The 19,916-nt window shown below is 44.6% G+C and overlaps 1 protein-coding gene across 2 annotated transcripts in view; it reads right to left on the bottom strand.

Annotated features, from left to right (window-relative positions):
- The window catches only part of TRAF3IP2 (TRAF3 interacting protein 2), a 60,668-nt gene that overhangs the window by 14,880 nt on the left and 25,872 nt on the right, over positions 1-19,916 (bottom strand). For both annotated transcript variants that reach the window (XM_019520078.1, XM_019520077.1), the window contains 3 exons: positions 8,909-9,089; positions 3,973-4,166; positions 693-781 (listed from right to left, as the gene is read on the bottom strand). In XM_019520078.1, coding sequence (XP_019375623.1) covers positions 693-781; positions 3,973-4,166; positions 8,909-9,089 — 464 coding nt within the window. The remainder of the gene's footprint in view (positions 1-692; positions 782-3,972; positions 4,167-8,908; positions 9,090-19,916) is intronic.

Genomic DNA, 19,916 nt, shown 5'->3' with positions numbered 1-19,916 from the left:
AACACCCACCCACCCCCTGCCCCACAAACTGGGGGTCTGGGGGCTGCAGGTCAGGATTAGGGGCACTGGGTTGGGACTGGTCAATGTTTATAAATGGATCCTAGTCCAAAAAATTTGAGAAACTCTGCACTAGACAATGGAGAAGTTCCTCTTTGAAAGTACTAGGTTTTTTATAGCACTTTCCATATCTTTGTAGCACTACAAACAGCTTGAGTGACTGATGCTTGCTTTTTGTAGCTTTACAAGGGCGTATTTAGTGTTAATGTAAAATCTTTCTATGGCCTTAGTATTCTTAGCAAAGAAGCCATAGTTTGGGTAGAATGGACATGAAAACTGAACTTTTCCCCCCATTTTGGTCCAAAACAAGGAAACAGCACATTGATGGAGCAGTGTAAGAAAACTCACACTGATGTCTGGGTTGTACCTGGGGTCCATAAATAGAAATCTCCAGAGCTATCCTTCCAGTACCTTTCAAAACTCACTTAAAAATAAAATTACAGTCAAATGATGATGTGGATCATTTAAACTAAACATTACAGCCAAAATCCAAGTTGGCTTCCTTTCCTTTTCTCTTATCTATAAAATGTCATGATGTGCAGAAAAATATTTAATACATTCTATATGCTCTGTAGAAAAAGTTTCCCTCTTTTCTTCCTTGGCTGAAAACCATTCTCTCTAAAAACAATACTCACTGCAGTTTGAAATCCATTTCCAAGCAGGAAGTTCACAAATTTCATGACCTCCAGAGCTGTATCCATGGAATATGTTATAAAAACTTTACCTAAGAGAGACATACATATAAATGTGTGGTGAGTCAAAAAATTCAAAGAGGTGCAGATAATTTCATAACTTGGCTTGCTTAGGTACCTGTTTGGATTGTATACAAAATGAATCAGAGCCGGTGTGGTGACTCTACTCTGCACTTCTGTGTAGAAATCCTAGTCCAGATGTAATATCCTATCTCTTTGCTTCTGATGCGCCCAAGAGTTAGGACTTGACTAAAGAAGTGCAGAGGGGTTTATAACCAGTTTAAGAATCCAAGAATCTTAAAATTGAAGACTGAAATTGGATCATCCTTGATCAGACCATTTTAATTCTACTTCTTGCCTAACACAGGCCATAACATTTTACCTAGTAATTTTCTGCATCATAACAAGTGATGCATAAAAAGTGATTAAGTTAGAGCACAACCAAGAGTGACAATGACAGTGGAATTAAGAGAGAGGCATGTGATGACTGGTAACATGGGATTTTGAAGTAGGAATACAAAACAAAATAGTGGAAACTAAGATTCGGGTAGAGATGTTGTTGGTTCTGTGCTGATCAACACCGCTTAAAACAACTTTACCTTTTCAAATCCTAAACTCTCTCAGACAATGACAACATAACATTAATTTAAAGCCATTTTTAATGCTTCCCACTGTCTGTCTGGTTCTGCATTGAAGTGGGTGCACCTCAGTATGACAGTGGGTAGGCAGAGTCAGCTGCTGTGACACACTTTGATTAGGAAAGATGTTACATTTGTCCCTGGACAAGTTGCGCTCGTCTCAAAACAGAAATGTCCCAGGATTGTGTGTACACACAACACTCTTCTAATGAGGGTTTAGTGAGTGGCTGAATGTACGGCTGCTTTTCTGCCATTGATTCAATGATGCTATCCTGAGAGAACCACTCAGATGCACTTTGTGATGTTCTGAGATAAACTATCCTTATTTCTTATCCTGTGAACCTTTTTAGGATTTATCCCAGCACAACAGACATGGAGGTCTGACGATTACACTTTCTTATGGGATAAAATATTTGATCCCAGGACAAATGCAGTATCTTTTTGTTGTTATAAAGTGTGTGTGCTCATCTTCATGGAAAATCAGCTTCAGTGACTAGTTCACAAGAGAAATGAGACTATGACCTGACTTCCTTTCTATCTGTTTTGTAGTAGAGGGTACAACTAGTACCTTTATGCTTTACTTTCTATAATAGTTATACTGTGCCTACAATGCAAACTTACTATGCAAGGCCACAGTGTGATGCTGGGCTACCTGCTTTAGCATCAGTGCATTTGCAGAGAGCTGAGGATGGAATAATTAGTCCTGGTAAGACTCAGAACTGATGGCAAGCTAGCTGGTTCTACATGAATGTGGCTACACTACTTCCAGTTTGCTATGAAGTGCACATGCAAATGTACAGTGCTAGTTTCCCAACTTTCCTTTGGGCATACCACACACCTGTCTCTCCTGCCACGCCCTGTTGTTAATTAATTAAGATATTAATTAAGGCGGGAGGCTGCCCATTCTTGCCCTGATGCCAAGGGGCACTATCTGTGGCTCCATCCCTCCCCTACACTGCAGCCCAAGCCTTGCAGATGGCACCCAGATGACACAGTGCTCCTGGCCTACGGCTGGACCAAGCTTAGGTCTCATTGTCAGGCCTCACATTCATACCACCCTCCTCTCACTAGGGCCTCACACACTCCACCCTCTCTCACAGGGTCTCTCTTACGTTGACAACTTATACTTCCTGGCTCCCTCTTGAAGCAGGCCCCTTAGACCATAGGCTTTACCTAGTTTGTACCTTGGGTGGCAGACGTGCCGTCTTTTGGGTCTCTTCTGTGACCCTCCCCAGGGTAGTGGCCAGCCAATTACCCAACTGGGTCTAGGCTTGCTCTGGCCCCTTCCGGGGGCAACTCTATACATACAAACATACCGGGCACTCAGCCCTCTTGTTTTCCTTCCCCCACACTGGGGCTCCTCATCTCTGCCCCCTTTCTGGGGCCACCCCTCACTGGGGCGTTCTTATCCCACACCGGGGTCTTACGGGGACTCTCACTCCCCCCTGGAGCAGCATGTCATTGTGCTCCACTATAGGTCTTGCTTTCGACCCACACTCAGCCACCCAGGAGTGGAGCACTTACCGGGGTCAGGACTCGCCCCTATCTCTCGGATTGAGCCCCTTTTACTCGGCCTCTGGGCTAAACTACAACCTCAGGTGTCCAGAGACATGCCCTAGGCCTACTCCCTTCACTTGGGGCTCCACACCGCCCCCTCACTCGGGGCCACAGGACTTCCCTCCCCGGTGGGCTCAGGTGACTGTAACTGTGCCTGGCCCCAACTACCTTTCCTTGAGGTCTGACACCCCACAGGGCTCAGGTGGCCTCAGCCATGCCTGGCGCCACTACCTCTGATGTTACATGACCCACCCAAAAGTGGGGGCTAGGGGTTAAGGCACCCCTACTTGCCTTTCACCAGGGTAATACCTGGCCTGGCATTTTCTGGGGGCTCCCGCACCACTGAGAGCCCCACCAGGCCACCCACTCCCAGCAGGGTGCAGTTTTAGGTCATGCCCAGGACGAGGAGCCAACAAGTCACCCTACAGCTCCTCCCTTACCTACAGGATGATACATGAAGCCTTGCAGCCAAGCAATGTTGCTGCCTGCCAGCAGTGAACTGCCCTGTTTATGTGGGCGGCCAGAGATCTAAAATGGCTGCTGCAATCAAGCACCTGCTGGTTGCTTGGCTCTGGTCTTAAAGTGGCAGGTACCATCAGTGCACTTGATGCACTCAAAAAAGCTCCTTTAGCCACAGCACGTTTGAGTGCACCACTGTCTGGCATGGCAAGTTTGCAGTGTACACATACCCTAAGCTGCAGTGCCTCCTGCCTCACAGAAGCATGTAGTATAGCAAGAAATCGTCTGCTCCAAGAAAACAATGTAAAAAGTGGGGTTTTTTTTAATAATAGAAACACCAAAATGAAAAGTGATTAATGAGAATTATGTTAATTTTTTTCAGGATCCAACGGAATAATTTGCTACAGTACACACATATGGATGAGTTGATGATATTTAGTATTTTGTTTCTTTGTTTTCTTTATGCTGTTTACATTTTTATGCTAACTAAAGCTTTTCATGCTATCTAAAACTGATAGGCTGCTTTTGGCGAAATAAAGCCTGACAGAATTAATTTACTAATAACTTACGCAGCTCTTCTGGTAAATTGCTTGTTCTCAGAGTTCCCTTGGCTGCAGGGTTACTGGGAGGTCTTGGGACAGCAGCAGGGGGTGGAAAATTGATCATTTGATCCGCACAGTCAGGATTACACGGGCATTCCTCCACCGGGGCATATGCATTTGGTGGCAGCCCTCCATTAGGTAGCTGGTTGTAGAACTGGTTTCTAGAGAGAAAATCAGATGGAGATTTCTTTATACAAGGTAAAATTCTACCCTTTTAAAAAGAGGAACAAAAATTATTCCTCTTAACAATGTGTGTTGTTATTGTAATTATTATTACTATCATCATCACAATCACCACCACCATCTAAATAGGGCTGACTTTAGAGATTTTGAAGACCTGTTGCTGGGTCAGCTATTCTGGTGCCTTTTGACATGTGTTACCACTGATGCTTCCTGGCTGGAAGTCTACCACACTGATACAGTTTGTTGAAGAGAAGGCACTGACCTCAGTAGCTGAGTGTTAGAGAAAGCAGTTCTCAGATATGAAAGCCAAGAATGTAAAATCTTTTTTTGAGCAAGGAAGTGTAATCTTTCCAAATGATGCTGGTCAGCAGGTTAGGTATGTGACCCTCAAAGTGACACTTGTATAGTCTGCTGTCAGCATCTAGAGTAGTGCTTCTTAACCTTCTTAAATTTGAGACATCCCTCGTTAAATCTGAGGTATGCCTTGGAAAATGCTAGCTCTTTGTTTTCACTTATTTTTTTGACAATGGAAAAATAATGGAGCAGTTTTTCTGTTGCAGAGGACTCTGAAAGACCACAACAGGGCAAACTGTTTTTAGCACTATGGGTGACTATTTGGAATATATGTCTGGGCTTATTTTGTGAATTATATTTGCACACCTAACAGTGCTAATTTTCTATAGCACTCTGCAGCACCCCTGAAAGGATCTCCAGGCACCAAAGGGGGATGCACTATGCTGGCTAAGAATCAGTGCTTGCTGTGTGAAACTGGCAGGGCAGGGCCAAAAGGACCTGGCAAGTATCATGTCTCAAGAAAAGCAAGGATTTTTTTGAGTGATATCTTTTCTTGGACCAATTGCATGGTTGGGATAGACTTAAACAAGCTTTCAGGTACCCTTCCTCAGGTCTCTGGGAAAGAAGCAGATATAACAAAAGTGTCTCCCAACCATGCCATTGGTCCAATAAAAAGCATCCCTCACAGAACTTCTTACCTCTTGCATATTTCCTGGACCATTCTGGCTACAACGTCATTTCAACACTACCTTCCTCTCTTCACTAACCCTGTTGTCAGGTTCAGGAAGAAGCAAGAAAAACTCCTAGGGTTACATCCTATTTCCTTTTATGTGCCTAGCTATTATTTGCATAGCTGCAGAACTGTCCTGCTTATGTACCTGCCAGAAGTAAAGCAGTGGAGGCAGTGGTAGAGGAAGAGGAGGACCATTCCCCCTTTTAGGTCAATACCTAGTGGTTCGGGCACTTGCCCAGAGAGCAATAGATTCAAGGTTCAGGATCCCCTTCAGTCAGAGAAGACCTGAACCTGCATTTCCTGCTTCCTAGCAAAGTGTTCCAACTACTCCAGTGTTTGGACCTCTCTCTAGTACCTGCCACCTCCCCTCCTTGAATCTGACCTGCTGGGCAAGCAAGAGAGGGAGATATATGAGGTTACATAAGAAGTGAACAAAACAGAGGGTGCATGGCTCAGTGAGATGAATGTTCCTTGGAAAGGTGGAAACTCTGGGTTCCTGTTCCCAATGAGAAAAAATACATATACTATCATGGGCAGGTTTCATCCAATAACTATTAAATGCAAGGCACAGGGCCAGCTTCTAAAGGTGGGCTGGAGAGGGTCCCGGTCAATACTTACCCTGTTGCTTGGTGGTTAGGGTACTTTCTGAGAAGCAGGAGACAGGTTCAAACCCTCTCTGTCTAAGGAGGACCTATAACTTAGGCCTTGCCAGTATGCAGCTGTGTACGTGACACACAGGCACAGAACGTGAAATGGGATTTAACTACTATTCTTCTCTTCTTCAAATACCTTTCCCTAGTCTACCACAATATTTGGTCACACAAACCTTCTCTTTCTCTCTCTCTCATTTTCTTCCTACTTACCTCCAGTGAATATTGACAATTTGGCCACAACATGTTTTTTTCTCCTCACATTTGGTAGATTCTGTTAAAGCTAAAAAGTTACAAAACACCCTTACAGGCAAATACTATGGACGTGCAATTTGGCATATGAAGAGTGTTGTATTTGTTCAAGGGAATTCCAAAACAAATAACTCCAATCACAAACGTGAGTAAAAGCGATGCTAGGCTGGCAAGTACAGAATATATTGTGAACAAAAGGGAAAGATTGCATTCATCGCCATCAGTAGATTCAACAAAAAAAAAAGTTGAGATTCTCATGTGTACATGTAACAGATACACATCTCACAAGGAGCACCAGCAGTTTGCCACAGGCCAGGTACCATGATATTTTAGATTTCTTGCAAAAGAGGAGCAAAGGAAAGTGAGACATACACCCACAAAAGAAACAAGAATATCTATTTTTCACAGCTAATTATAAAGTTACCAGAATTTCTGTAGTATAAAAGATATAAAATCCATTATATTATTAAATGATAATTCATGTTTCATTTGATTAAAGCAATAAGTAAAGAGCACCAGAACTTCACTGTTGTTTCCTCTGTCAAACTGAAACTCAAATGAAACCTCTAAGTGCAGCAGCTACCGTTCGATCACAGTCTTGGTCTGCTTTGCATTATTTCTTAAATTAATCACAGGAAGGGAATGTTGAGTAGCCGTCTAGCACTTGGCCAGAACTGTGTGCTGTTACTGTTCCTATAATGACCCCAATTTTGTCCTGTGGCCATGTCACCCACAAACATTTTCAGAACATGGATACCTAGAAGTCAGGTACATTCACTCACATTTCAGTACCAAGATAAATACCTGCAACTTTCATTCTAGCTACCTCTGGGCAACCAGGATGGAAAAAAAATATCTCCCCCTAATGTGCTGTATCTGTTAAACATGGATTACAAAACAAGGGAGTGTGAGGCCTAATGAATAAATTCCTGTAGAGCCTTAAGAGATCCTGAGGTGAAAAGAGCTGGATGTACAATATTCTACTATTGCATGAGAAATGCTGGAACATTCATTTACTCTAGGGACAGACATTACATATAAACCAGTTTAAGTGATCAGAAACTGGTTTAAACCTGTAACAGAACAGATGTTCAGTGCACATAAGCCAGTCTGAAAATGGCTGAAACCGGTTTGAGATAAACCTGGTTGAATGTAGCATCAGACTTAACTGATTTGGGTCAAACCGGTTTATACAATGTTTGCCTCAGACCCCTTGCTAGTTTAAGCTAAATCAGAGTCCCACAGCATCCCAGCAAGCTCTCGGGGCTGGGCGGAACTCTCTGCTCCACAGCAGGGCTGGCCCTTCCCCTCTGCTCCCTAGCCAGAGCTCTGGCAGAGACTTGCAGGTACAGCAGGGTCTGCTGGCTTCCCCGTCTCCCCCTACCCTTGCCCCTCACCACTTGCTGCTTAAGCAGAGATCCCTTTCTCCTCTCTGCGACAGCATGGACCATAGCCAGCATGTGGTATGCTAGTTAATGCTGTGTTAGGCCTCCATCAGAGACTGCAGACACAGGAGGGTCTGCCTGGCTTCCCCTGCCCTACCACACCCTTGCTGCTCAAGCAGGAATCTCCCCTTCTTCCCACCTCCCACCTCCCACAGCACGGACCCTAGCCCCACAGTCTCTAGGCATGTGGTATGCTAGCTAGTCCTGAGAGATGTCTCTGTGTGTCTCTCTCTCCAACTTCACCCGGGGCAGGCAGACAGAACAGTGACTGCTTAGGGCTGTTTGGAGCTAATCAACAGGTCAGCCAGTAAGCTGTTTAAGAAGTCTGAAGTAATGGGGAGAGGCCATTGTCTTGCTAATCGAATGATAAAGACTGTTATCACTACCAGCCCCCAGCTGGCTTGCTTGCCTGTCAGTTTGCTGCAGACAGTATGACAAAGCAGGGAGGATGATTGAAGAGCTCTGTATCATCAACAGATACATACACTGAACCCCCCTCCCCCCTCCTTGTTTCAGAGTGCTGGCCCGGGGCAGGCAACACTTCTGCCCCTTGAGCAGCCAGTGGGGAAAAGCCTGGGACCATGCAGGCAGACCTCTCTAATGAGAGTCCTGCCACAGCCTGGCCATTCCCCCCTCAGCTCAGCTCCCTGCAGAAGGGAAGGGAGGGTTGCTTTAGTGCCCCCCAGCTTCTAGCCTGAGCCACTGCAGACATGTGCCTGAATTTCCTCAGTCCAGAGAGAAAGTCTGTCTGGTTTCCAACCAGTTCAGCCTAGACAGGTTAGACTAACCTGCAAAGAGTGAATCAATTCAGGCTTAGGCTTTTTGAATGTCTGTCCCTAGCCTTAGACCCACATCAGAAATGCACAAGATTTCCCCTATTTTTCTCTGAGTTGAATATGAAATAATTTGTTGTGAATCACTCAATAATTCAAGGTTATTTGACCTGCATATCATAAAACTGAAGTCTAAAGAATGTATCCTAACTGACCTTTGTTCATGAATTAGGTAAGGGAATGGTGTGGAATCTCTAAGGTTTCCTTAATATATTTTCAAATCTTCTCCCTTTTAACCTTCAAGTATTTATGGCTATTAAAGTGCACACTCCAGAATAGAGCAGATGCTGTAACAGTATTTCAGATAGCTGGCTTTGAAGTTCTGGTATCACCTTGAGAATCTACATTCTGCATGTTAGATAGCACCTAAACAAACATATTTCTAATCCAGCTTCCTTGCGTACACCTCAGAAGTGCTACATGGCAGGCTTCAGAACAAGTAAAAAAAAAAACCTCAGCAGAACTACTACAGAGTTTCCAGTGTTTGAGTCTCATCTCTCCAAGCATACTTACAGGAATTGTGGGTGTACAGGAGAAGAGCAGTCTCTCTGTGCTACTCTTTCTCCATTGCACTTAGGAAGAGCATGAGGATTAGAATAATGAGGGATTACTTGCTGGGCTGGACGGGTGACTCTCAGGCAAGGTCCAGGAACAGGAGGCACTGGCTGAGATGCGCGGTAAGGAGCTCTTCCATCTAAGAGATTAAGAAAACAAAGGCAGAAACTCTCATTTAATCAGCTCAGTTTTGCTTGCATTCAGCTATTCATCCTTCAAACATATCCTGCTTTGTATCTAGGAAAGTCCTAGCAGCTTGGGGTTTGCATAGACTGATCAGGAGCAGGTTTCAGGACATTTTTACCAAACAAAATTCTGTAGAGACAACATAGTTCTGTAAAGAGGCATTCTCCCCTTTTACAAACAATATGGTTCAGCTTTCCATAGTAGGTTGGAATGTTGGGAAGATTGATGGTTAAATAGTGAGAGCTGGTCTGCTTCCAGATTTAACATGCCTGATTTTTTTTACTTTGTTTTTGGCTATAACTTGCTAAAATTAATCATCTCAACAATCTCTGAAAGCAGAAGAAAAATCTTGAAACAAGTCAGTTTGCAACACTAAGGCTAAACAGACTGAAATTATTGTAAATGAAAAGTGAAAAATTCTTTCCTGTTTTGTTGCTTCATTCTGAATACATTTTATATCAAACTGAATTTTATAAGGCATTACTGTTAGATTCTTGTATTACCTGAGTGGTTGCAGAGGAATCTGACATATCAATCTTTGCTGAAATAACTTCTTTGCAAAATGCTATTGTCCTCACATAACAGTGCTGTTTGGTAACTAAAATAAATCATATTCCATCTATTAGGCACCTATTCCACCAGGCACATCTACATGTTCATTAATAAGCTGTAACTACAGTGCATTAAGTTTAGTATCTGTAATATCAGGTACTAACTCAATGCACCATAATTAGTGCTACTGCACATTAACACAAGTGAACAGTTTTTTTTAGTGACGCTTAATGTTCATTGGACAAAGTCTACTGAATATTAGCATAAACTAATGCTTTTTTTGTGATGCTTAATGCTCATTGGACTAATCTACTGCACATTAGTATAGTAGCATGGTTTTTGCCAGCCATGCTAATACACAGTAGATTTAGGCCAATGGACATTAAGCATCTCATGTAGACACATGCACTGGGTGTGTCTACATGATATGTTAATTGCACAGTAGCCTAATTCAACTGCACAGTAGCGTGCAGGGTAAAATCCGTGCTAATACACTACTGTGCAGTTAGTGTCACTAAGAAGCCATGCGCCAGTGCTATTGTGTAGTAGTGCCAGTTACTGCGCATTGATTTAGTACTTGGTTATACAAATACTAAACTTAATGCACAATAACTACAATGCATTAATGAATGTGTAGACACACCCACTGTCAATGTAGCCTTAAGGCACCCAGGACCTCTGACCTGGCTTAAAATGCTGTGTAGCCCTGGACTGGCAGAGGGCCTAGGGATTCAGCCCCAGATTCCAGGTGATGGCATTGGGTAATGGAGGGCTGGCTGGGATACGAGGGTGCTACAGTGTAGGGCTAGGTGGCAGGCAGCCCCCTGCACTTTAGCACCCTTGTGCCCACCCAGCCCTTGTCACCATCTACATGTGAGTTTCAGCAGAGTAAATTTCTCCAGTGTAGGATAGTACTGTCCCTGACAGTATTATCCTATGGTGGAGTTAATTAATTCACTGTGCCCTAGTACCAGGACACATGTAGACTCTGATGCTTTACTGCAGAGCTAATTAGTCAGCTCCACAGTTAAGTGCACCCAGTAGATGCACCCAGTAGGAGATTTGTTTAAAAATAGTTGAAACTCTAAATGTAGAGTGTGCATCTTTTAACAAGGAAGAGTACTAAATGTTTTAAGTCCATTTTTATTTACATGTGTTTAATTTAGAACAATCACAATGTCAAAGCTACAAAGTTCAATAAATTCCAGTTTTAAGACAAATTAAATAACTGGTGCTCTTATTTTATTATGATAAATAAAGTAGCTTTTTACCACTGCCAGATATGAACACACAAAATAAAACAGACTACAAATACGTTTAAAAATATTGTTTACAATGCCACCAATTCCAAATATTAAAAAAACTATGATCCTGGAGCCCCAAAAAGATAAAATTCAAAGTATGCACTTTGTGTTCTGTTACTTTGCCACCTTTTTTTTTTTAACTTGTAGGTATATTAGAGTCACTTTTCATGTTTCTCTCTGCCACCATGAGGATTAGACAGTTCAAAAAATGATAGTGGAAATTTTACATAATCACATGACTCCAGGAGCTATGGGTTAGAAGAAAAATACCAAATTAAAAAAAATCCTGATAAAAATGTGACAGTTGGCAATATTTTATCCATGGATATTTGAGTAGGAGAATGTTCCCTTACGTTTTAGCTGAGTAGCAGCTGGGTAGGGGAATGAAATAAAAGTGAACATGTTTTTGGTGTTGTTGCTTGTGGCTAGTCCTAGTGAACTGGCAGTGCTGTGGAGGATTCAGGATAGTTTAGAGGATTACAAGACAACACAGTCACCTCTTTCAAATGTATAGCCCTGATGACATAGTATTTTAATAGGTGTAAACATTATTTATCAAAAACACATTGCAATCAAGTATCCATGGTTTCGGACATCAAGAACACCCACATTATGAATATCTAAAGTAACTGGCCTTGAGCAAAAATAGCTTTATTGAGAGGATTTCTTTGACATCAAAAGTGGTTTTACTGTTCTACTGAATGGCAGATAGCAGGTGCCCGTGGCTAGATTACAGCCTGCAAACACAATGCCCTATGTTGTTATTGTCTACAAAAGGCATATTGGAATGTGTTAAGTGCAAAGCTGTATTGTGGGCTGTTCCTGCCCAATAATTATTTGAAATTTAAAAAGCTGTAAGTAAATTGTAACAGTCATGCGAGATTCAGGACTCCAATTGGCAACTTTGTGGTCTCTACCAAATACAGTTCAGTCATTTTATTTTATTTTGTTGTCCTTTCAATATGGTTGAAACATTGCTGATTTCTCCAAGGGAATCCTGAATTCATGTTTTAAAACTGATCCCTTACTGCATACTGGTATACAAAATAAGCATGTTGAAGAGAGAAGCAGTAAGGTGTTCTGATAAATCTAGCTCTTTTTTCCCAGAATATTAAACCCTGTGCTGAAGTAAGGCTTGTACAAGCTGAGGAGCAGACTGTGTTGTCTTCAGTGCTGAAGTTCCCCACAGCTGGCCTTGCTGATGGAACCAGAGATCACCCACTGAAATTAACAGGTCCCCAAAAGGGGCTATTTTTTAACACTGGAGCTGTGTCTGCACATACACTTAACTACGGAGTAGACTAATTAGCTATGGAGTAAAGCGTCACCACTTACACATGAGACGGTATTAGGTTGCAGTAAACTAATCACCACCGCAGTAAGATAGTGCTGCTGGGGGCAGTACTATCTTATGCCAGGGTAATTTAACAAGATTAAATGCACATGTAGATGCTGACCGTGGGCATAAATTGCACTCGGTCAGTCTAGCCAGCTGGGGGGCCAGACTCCTACCTCCTCCTAGCCACACAGCTCTGCACTTTCAGCACCCTTGTGCCCCAGCCAGCCCCAATGCTGCCTGACACCACCCAGAGTCCAAGGCTGAGCAGCTGTGGTGTAAACTGCTACACCCCAGCTTAAATGCTACTGTCCTGGGCACAAGTGTATGCGCTGTGCCCAGGAGTAGTTTACTCTGCCTCAAAATGCTCTTGAGTTTGCTGCTTTGAATTAATTGTACATGTAGATGCACCCAGGAAGTAGTTAACTTGTTGACACAGTGGCTCAGACACCTGTGGTGGTGAACTCCACTTCTTGCTCCACCACTGGAGGTTGAGCTGGATCTGGCCTGTGAGGAGTCATGTGGTCTAGATCTGCCCTGTGGGGGGGTGGGGGACACAAATGAGTTTGACCCTCATGATCTAAAGCATTTACTACTTGCTGTTGCAGACAGGATATAGGGCTAGATGAATCATTGGCCTGACCCAAAATGGCACTTTTTATGTTCTTGCTAATACAAGGGGCCAGATTTAGAGGCAATATTGAGTCTTGTGCAAGTTAGATTCCCTTGGACCTACTGTATTTACTAAAATAGAAGAACTCTGATTTAAGATGACCCCCCAATGATTAGATTCCATATATAGAAAATTTATAAATTTGTTACAGTTTTGCAGTTTTAGAATCTAATTATTGGAGGTATACTTTGAATTTTCCCCCTCCCACTGCTATCACAGGGAAAATAAATCTGGGGGGTCAGGTAGCCCCTTTGCTCTTTGCTTCCCCCAACTTTTTCACCTGGGAGCCCCAACTCTTTCTTTTTACTATCAGACCCTACTGTTTCTGAGCACATGGAAATTTGAGCAAATTTGAAAACAATAACCTTGAAACTAAATATGGCTGTAAAAATTTGCATTTAGTGCCTATGTACTTAATTTATCCAGAATTCATAGATGCTAGGGTCAGAAGGGACCTCAACAGATCATCGTGTCCGACCCCCTGCCTGGGCAGGAAAATGTGCTGGGTTCAGATAACCCCAGCCAGATGCCTATCCAGCCTTCTCTTAAAGAACCCCAAGGTAGGGGAGAGCACCACCTCCCTTGGAAGCCCATTCCAAATTTTGGCCACCCTTACCATGAAGAAGTTTTTCCTGATATCTAGCCTAAATCTGCTCTCTGTCAGTTTATGACCATTGTTCCTTGTTACTCCAAGAGGCGCGCTGGTGAACAGAGCACCTCCGATTCCTTGCTGTGCCCCCCTAATGAATTTGTAGGCGGCCACAAGATCACCTCTCAGCCTGCTCTTGTGGAGGCTGAAGAGATTCAGGTTCCCTTAGTCTCTCCCTTAGGACTTGGCCTGCAAACCCTTGACCATACCAGTGGCCCTCCTCTGGACCCTCTCTAGGTCATCCACATTCTTCTTAAAGTACGGTGCCCAAAACTGGATGCAGTACTCCAACTGCAGTCTGACCAATGCCACATAGAGGGGAAGTATCACCTTCTTGGTTCTATTTGTCATGCATCTAAAGTGCAGTTAGCTTTGCTGATGATTTCGTCACACTGATGACTCATGTTCATCTTGGAGTCCACTATGACTCCAAGATCCCTTTCCGTTTCTGTGCTGCTGAGATGGTCACTTTCCAGCCAGTTGGTAAGTTGGATATTTTTGCATCCTAGGTGCGGCACTTTGCATTTATCCTTGTTGAACTGCATCCTCTTGTATTTTGCCCACTTTTCCAACCTGTCCAAGTCTACCTGCAATCATTCCCTACCCTCTGGAGTGTTCACTACACCCCACAATTTAGTGCCATCTGCAAACTTGGACAGAGTACACTTCACGCCCAAATCCAAGTCATTGATGAAGACATTGAAGAGTACAGGTCCAATGACCAAGCCCTGAGGAACCTCACTACCCACATCCTTCCAGGTTGATACCGATCTGTCTACTACCACTCTCTGGCTGTGACCCCCAAGCCAATTTGCCACCCACTGGGCTGTAATTATTTAAGTCACAGCCTCTTAATTTATTTATGAGAATGGGATGAGATACTATATCAAAGGCCTTCCTAAAATCTAAGTAAATGACATCCACCTCTACTCCTCAGTCTAAGCATTATGTGACCCTGTTATAAAGTAAAACCAGGTTGGTCAGTCATGATCTGCCTCCTACAAATCCATGCTGGTTGCTCTGCTGCATTATTTTTCCCGCTGGACTCGCACAAATATGACCCTTTATAATCTTTTCAAAGACTTTTCCAAGGATAAAGGTGAGACTGACTGGCCAATAATTACTCAGATCCTCCTTCTTCCCTGTCTTGAAAATAGGGACCACACTGGCCCTTTCCCAGTCCTCCAGGACCTGACCTGAGTGCCACAAGCGCTCAAACAGCCAGTGGTTCTGCTATGACATCAGCTAATTCCTTCAGTACTCTCAGATGCAACTCATCTGGGCCTGCTGACTTAAACACATCCAGTCCATTCAAGTGACGCTGCACCAAGTCAGCATCAACAGTTGGTAGGTAGGTGTCCCTCTGATCCCCATCTAAGAATCCATTAGGAGACTTATCTTGACCCTTGTTCAGGAACACTGAGGCAAAAAACTCATTGAAGAGCTCAGCCTTGTCCCCCCTGTCTGTCACTAGATTTCATAGACATCTAGGGCTGGAAGGGACCTTGGAAGATCGAGTCCAGCCCCCTGCCCCCGGGGCAGGAAGTCAGCTGGGGTCACAGGATCCCAGCAAGATAAACATCCAATTTTTTCTTGAAGGCGTTCAGAGTAGGTGCTTGAACCATCTCCGATGGCAGGCTATTTCAGACCTTGGGGTCTTGGACAGCAAAGAAATTCTTCCTTATGTCCAGCCTGAAACGGTCTTGCAGGAGTTTATAACCCTTTGACCTTTTCATCCCTTGGGGCACTCTGGTGAACAATCATTCCCCCAGATCCTGGTGAACGCCCCTGATAAACTTACAGGTGGCCATCAGATCACCCCTGAGCCTGAGCTTTTCCGGGCTGAAGAGTCCCATAGCTCTCAGCCTGTCATCGTAAGGTCTGTTTTCCTGACCTCTGATCATGCACGTGGCTCTTCTCTGGACTCACTCAAGCTTCTCCACATCCTTTTTGAATTGTGGAGCTTAAAACTGGATGCAGTACTCCAGCTGCGGCTTCACCAAGGCGGAGTACAACAGGAGAACGATGTCCTGGGATTTGCTTGAGAAGCATCTATGGACGCAAGCCAGCGTTCTGCTCACTTTACTAGCTGCAGCATCACACTGAAGGCTCATGTTCATCTTGTGGTCAATCATGACCCCCAAGTCCCTTTCATCCGTAGTGCTAGCCAGCGTAGCACTGCTGAGCTTATAAGGATGCTGCAGGTTTTTTCTCCCAAGGTGGAGAACCTTGCATTTTTCGGTGTTAAACACCATCAGGTTCTCATCTACCCATTTTCTAAGCCTGTCAAGATCTGCCTGGATCAGCCTCCTGTCCTCAGGTGTGGATGCTTTACCCCAAAGTTTGATATCATTTCAAACTTGGCCAGTTCACTGCTGATTCCACATCATTAATGAAGATGTTGAACAATATAGGGTCAAGGACAGACCCCACTGGTCACAGGGCACCATGATAATTGACTTCCATCAACCACCACCCTCTAGGTCCAACCACAGAGCCAATTCCCCAGCCAGCGGATCATGGTGGACCTGAGGCTGCAGTTGGTTAGTTTTGCCAAGAAGTGATCATGGGATACCAGATTGAAGGTTTTTTTGAAGTCAAGATATACAACATCAATCTCCTCTCCCTAGTCCAGGTGATAGGTCACCTGGTTGTAAAAGGAAATGAGATTGGTCAAGCAAGACCTACCCACAACCAACCTGTGCTGGCTATCCCTCAGGATGTTGCCATCGGCCAGTCCATTGAGAATGGCCTCTTTGATCATTTTTTCTAAGACCTTCCCTGGGATAGAGGTCAGGTTGATGGGCCTGTGGTTTGCTGGATCCACTTTCCTCCCTTTCTTGAAGATAAGCATCACATTGGCCTTCTTCCAATCTTTGGGCACTTCACCAGAGTGCCAGGAGTTCTCGAAGATCTGTGCCAGGGGCTGAGCTATGATGCTAGCCAGCTCCTTGAGTACCTTGGGGTGTAAACCGTCAGGGCCAGCTGACTTGAAGGTGTCCAGCCTCTCGAGGTGTTCCTTCACGAGGTCAGCATTAATGGAAGGCAAGGGATCTCCCTCACCCAGGCCTCCCTGTCCCGTAATGGGTAGGGGCGTCCTGTAAGACTTATGAAAGACCGATGCGAAGCACCCATTTAGTAGGTTGGCTTTTTCCTGGGTGTCGGTTCTCAGTTGTCCCTTCTGGTTTAGCAGGGGTCCAATGTTGCCCTTGCTTTTCCTTTGGCTCCCCCACATATCTTAAAAAGGACTTTTTATTATTCTTGATACTTAACACTAATTGCTCCTGCTTGTTCAGTAGGAGTCCTATGGTGGCCTGTGCCTTCCTTTTACTCCCTACATGCCTAAAAAAAGACTTTTTGTTCTCCTTAATTTGTGCCAGCCACAGCTCTGTGGTTGCTTTGGCCTTTTTAACTGCCTCCCTGCAAGTGGGTATACTCCTCCTTGGTAGCTTCCCCCTGCTTCCACTGCCTATATGCCTCTTTTTTTGCCCTTAAGCTTCCCTGGATTTCTCTGTTTAGTCAAGGAAGTTTTTTGGCCGCTTTCCCTTACAATGGGATCATCTCCCTCTGTGCCTAAAGAATCGCTTTCTTTAGGAATGATTACCCTTCCTGGACTCCCATCTCACCAATACTCCTATCTTGCAGTGCATCATTGACTAAACTCCTGAGCACATTTAAGTTAGCCTTTTTAAAGTCAAGCACTTCCACCCTACTAGTTATCTTTCTCACTCTATGGCATACGGTGAATTCGATTGATTGATGGTCACTGTCCCCACGGTGACCACGAAGCTGCAGCTCCCTTACCAGGTCCCCCCTGGTAGCCAACACCAATACCTCCTGCATCAGGTGAAATTCCTGTTAAGAACCTACGTGAACAGTTGGATTTGGCTTGCTGCTCCTTCCAGCAGATATTATGGTAGTTTAGGTCCCCCATGACAACCACATCCCTAGACTGTATGGCCTCTGAGAGCTGCCTCAAGAATTCCAAGTCTACCTCTTCCTCTTGATGTGGTGGTCTGTAGCAGACCCCCATGACCAAGTCCCTTTCCCCCCGACCTCCTTGTATCCTAACCCACAATACCTCAACTTTCTCCTCCTCTGATCTCATTTTGATTAGGGTAGATGTATAACGCTCCTTAACATAGAAAACAACCTCCCCCCCATTTCCTCTCTACTCTTGTAATTGATGCATGTTACCTTTTTTTTTTAAACTGTTGCAAGTTTCAGGGCACATATTCCATAAACATATTTTGAGCCGCAATTTGGCACCTACTTATATTAGTCCAAAGCCAAAAGCTCATGATTTACCACATACTTTATTGGGCTGGGCCCCATGAGAGACAACATTTCAAACCTCGCTGACCCCACAGCTCAGCACTGCTCAGTATATATGTGTACTCCAGATCCCCCCAAAAAGGATCCAAGTGATAATTAGTCCCACTCATGACTAGAACCACGTGTTCTTGTCATGAGTCCTGGGATCCTCCAAAAATGTATATGCAGATGAGGCACAGGGCAACCTGGTCCAGTTTCACCTCATGGAGGGTGGGGTTACACTGTTCATATACACTGAGAGAGTAGGCAACAGAGGAGTTCTGGGTGAACTGTTTGGGGCCCCATTTGGTGATATTTACCAAACAGTTAAGATTGGTAAAGAAACAGGAATAATTGGAAATGGGAAAGAAAGGCATAGCTCAGCTGTGGGGTGAAGAGGAAGTCAAAATGTATGCAATGATGTGTCTCACCATCACTTGAAAAAGAGTCGGTATTGAGGGAACTGTGCTTAATGGGCATTAGCATGTCTTGTTCAAATGCATTATACTAACATTCTTTTGGTAGGTATTTTGTAGGGCAGCTGCTGAGACAATGGCAGGTATACACGATGGTCAACAGGAGCCTGTGGGCCATGGTGTCCCAATGGTTTGATAAGGTCCTGAAATGCTTCTGGGAGAAATACAAGCTGCACAATATGACCCTGGTGAGCCACTGCAAGATATAGGAGATGGTAAGGGCAAGAGACATCATATTGCCCATGGACTTACTACCTGGTGACAGCTGCCAGGCCATGTGGGAGAAAAATCTTTCACAAGGACCTACAGAAGGAGCATGTAGACCTGAACTGGTAGGCAGCCCACTGGGCACTTCCTGTACAGGCACGAAAAAACAGTGCAGGGCAGAGAGGTCTGTCAAACTGCCTGAATCGTACCTGCCACTGGCAGGCAGAAACAATCAACCTTGATGTTTGGTCAAGTGCCCATATGCCAGAGAGTTGTGGAAGAAAGTATGCGCATTCCTGTTGGTGACAGGTTTCAGAACCCTGACTAGAGAAGTGGTTTTCTATGGGTACTTAACCAAACACCAAGGGACCCTTACAGCACGCTTCAATCAGTTTACCTCCTGCTTCAGGTATGCCCTGGGGAAAGTCAGGAGCCTCCTCACAGGAAGGCACTCAGACCTCACAGGCGAGGACTGTATTAAAATGGGACTGAGTGAAATGTACTGGTTCCCACAGGAAGACAGAAGAGGATAATGGGAAAGAAATGGCAGACCTCATATGGTGGAAAGGGGACTGGCATAGACTTTTCAGAGGCAAACCCTCTGAAGAAAACAACAAGGAAGACAGTCATGATGATGACTAATATGATGATGATGAGTGAAAGTGCTGGACTGGAGATGGGCGCATGGTACGAACTGTGTAATGGGATTAAAATAGTTTAATTCTCAAGGTGGTATTTTGGTCTGTCAAGTAAGCCACAGTGGTCACTTGATGGGTTGTTAGAAGTACAGATATATATATGTGTATAGATGTATATTAGGGGTAAACTGATAGATATTTTTAAGAAGGCTGGTCCAGCTGGTAAGTCTGTTGTGGTGGAAGGGGAGGGGGGAGAGAAAGGATATGGGGGCAGATCAAGGCCCTCCTGCAGTGAGGGGAGGGAGTGAGGCTGGGGCTGGGACAGGGGCTGAGGCAAGCATTGCCTAGCTGGGGAGGGGCAGGGCACGGGATGGAGCCATGGCTCATCTGGGGGGCACAGGGAGGGGAGGGGTGACTTCTGCCATTACATGCTGCTCATACAGGAGCCACTCATCCGGCAGCTTGTCCAGCGCTTGCCTGCTCATCTGACAGCTCCTGCTGCTGCTCCCACCACTTGTCTGGGAGGGGCATGTGCCCCCAGATCTGTATGGGGTGGGGCTGGGGTTGGGCTGGGCTGTGCTTAGGGGGATCAGCAGTGGTGCTGGGAGAGGGCTACAGGGGGGGATTGTAG

Source organism: Gavialis gangeticus, unplaced genomic scaffold (genome assembly GCF_001723915.1).
Source record: "Gavialis gangeticus isolate Ggan-Ray unplaced genomic scaffold, GavGan_comp1, whole genome shotgun sequence".
Taxonomy (NCBI): Eukaryota; Metazoa; Chordata; order Crocodylia; family Gavialidae; genus Gavialis; species Gavialis gangeticus.
The sequence above is the reverse complement of the archived record's forward strand: the minus strand, read 5'-3'. Positions and strand labels throughout refer to the sequence as shown.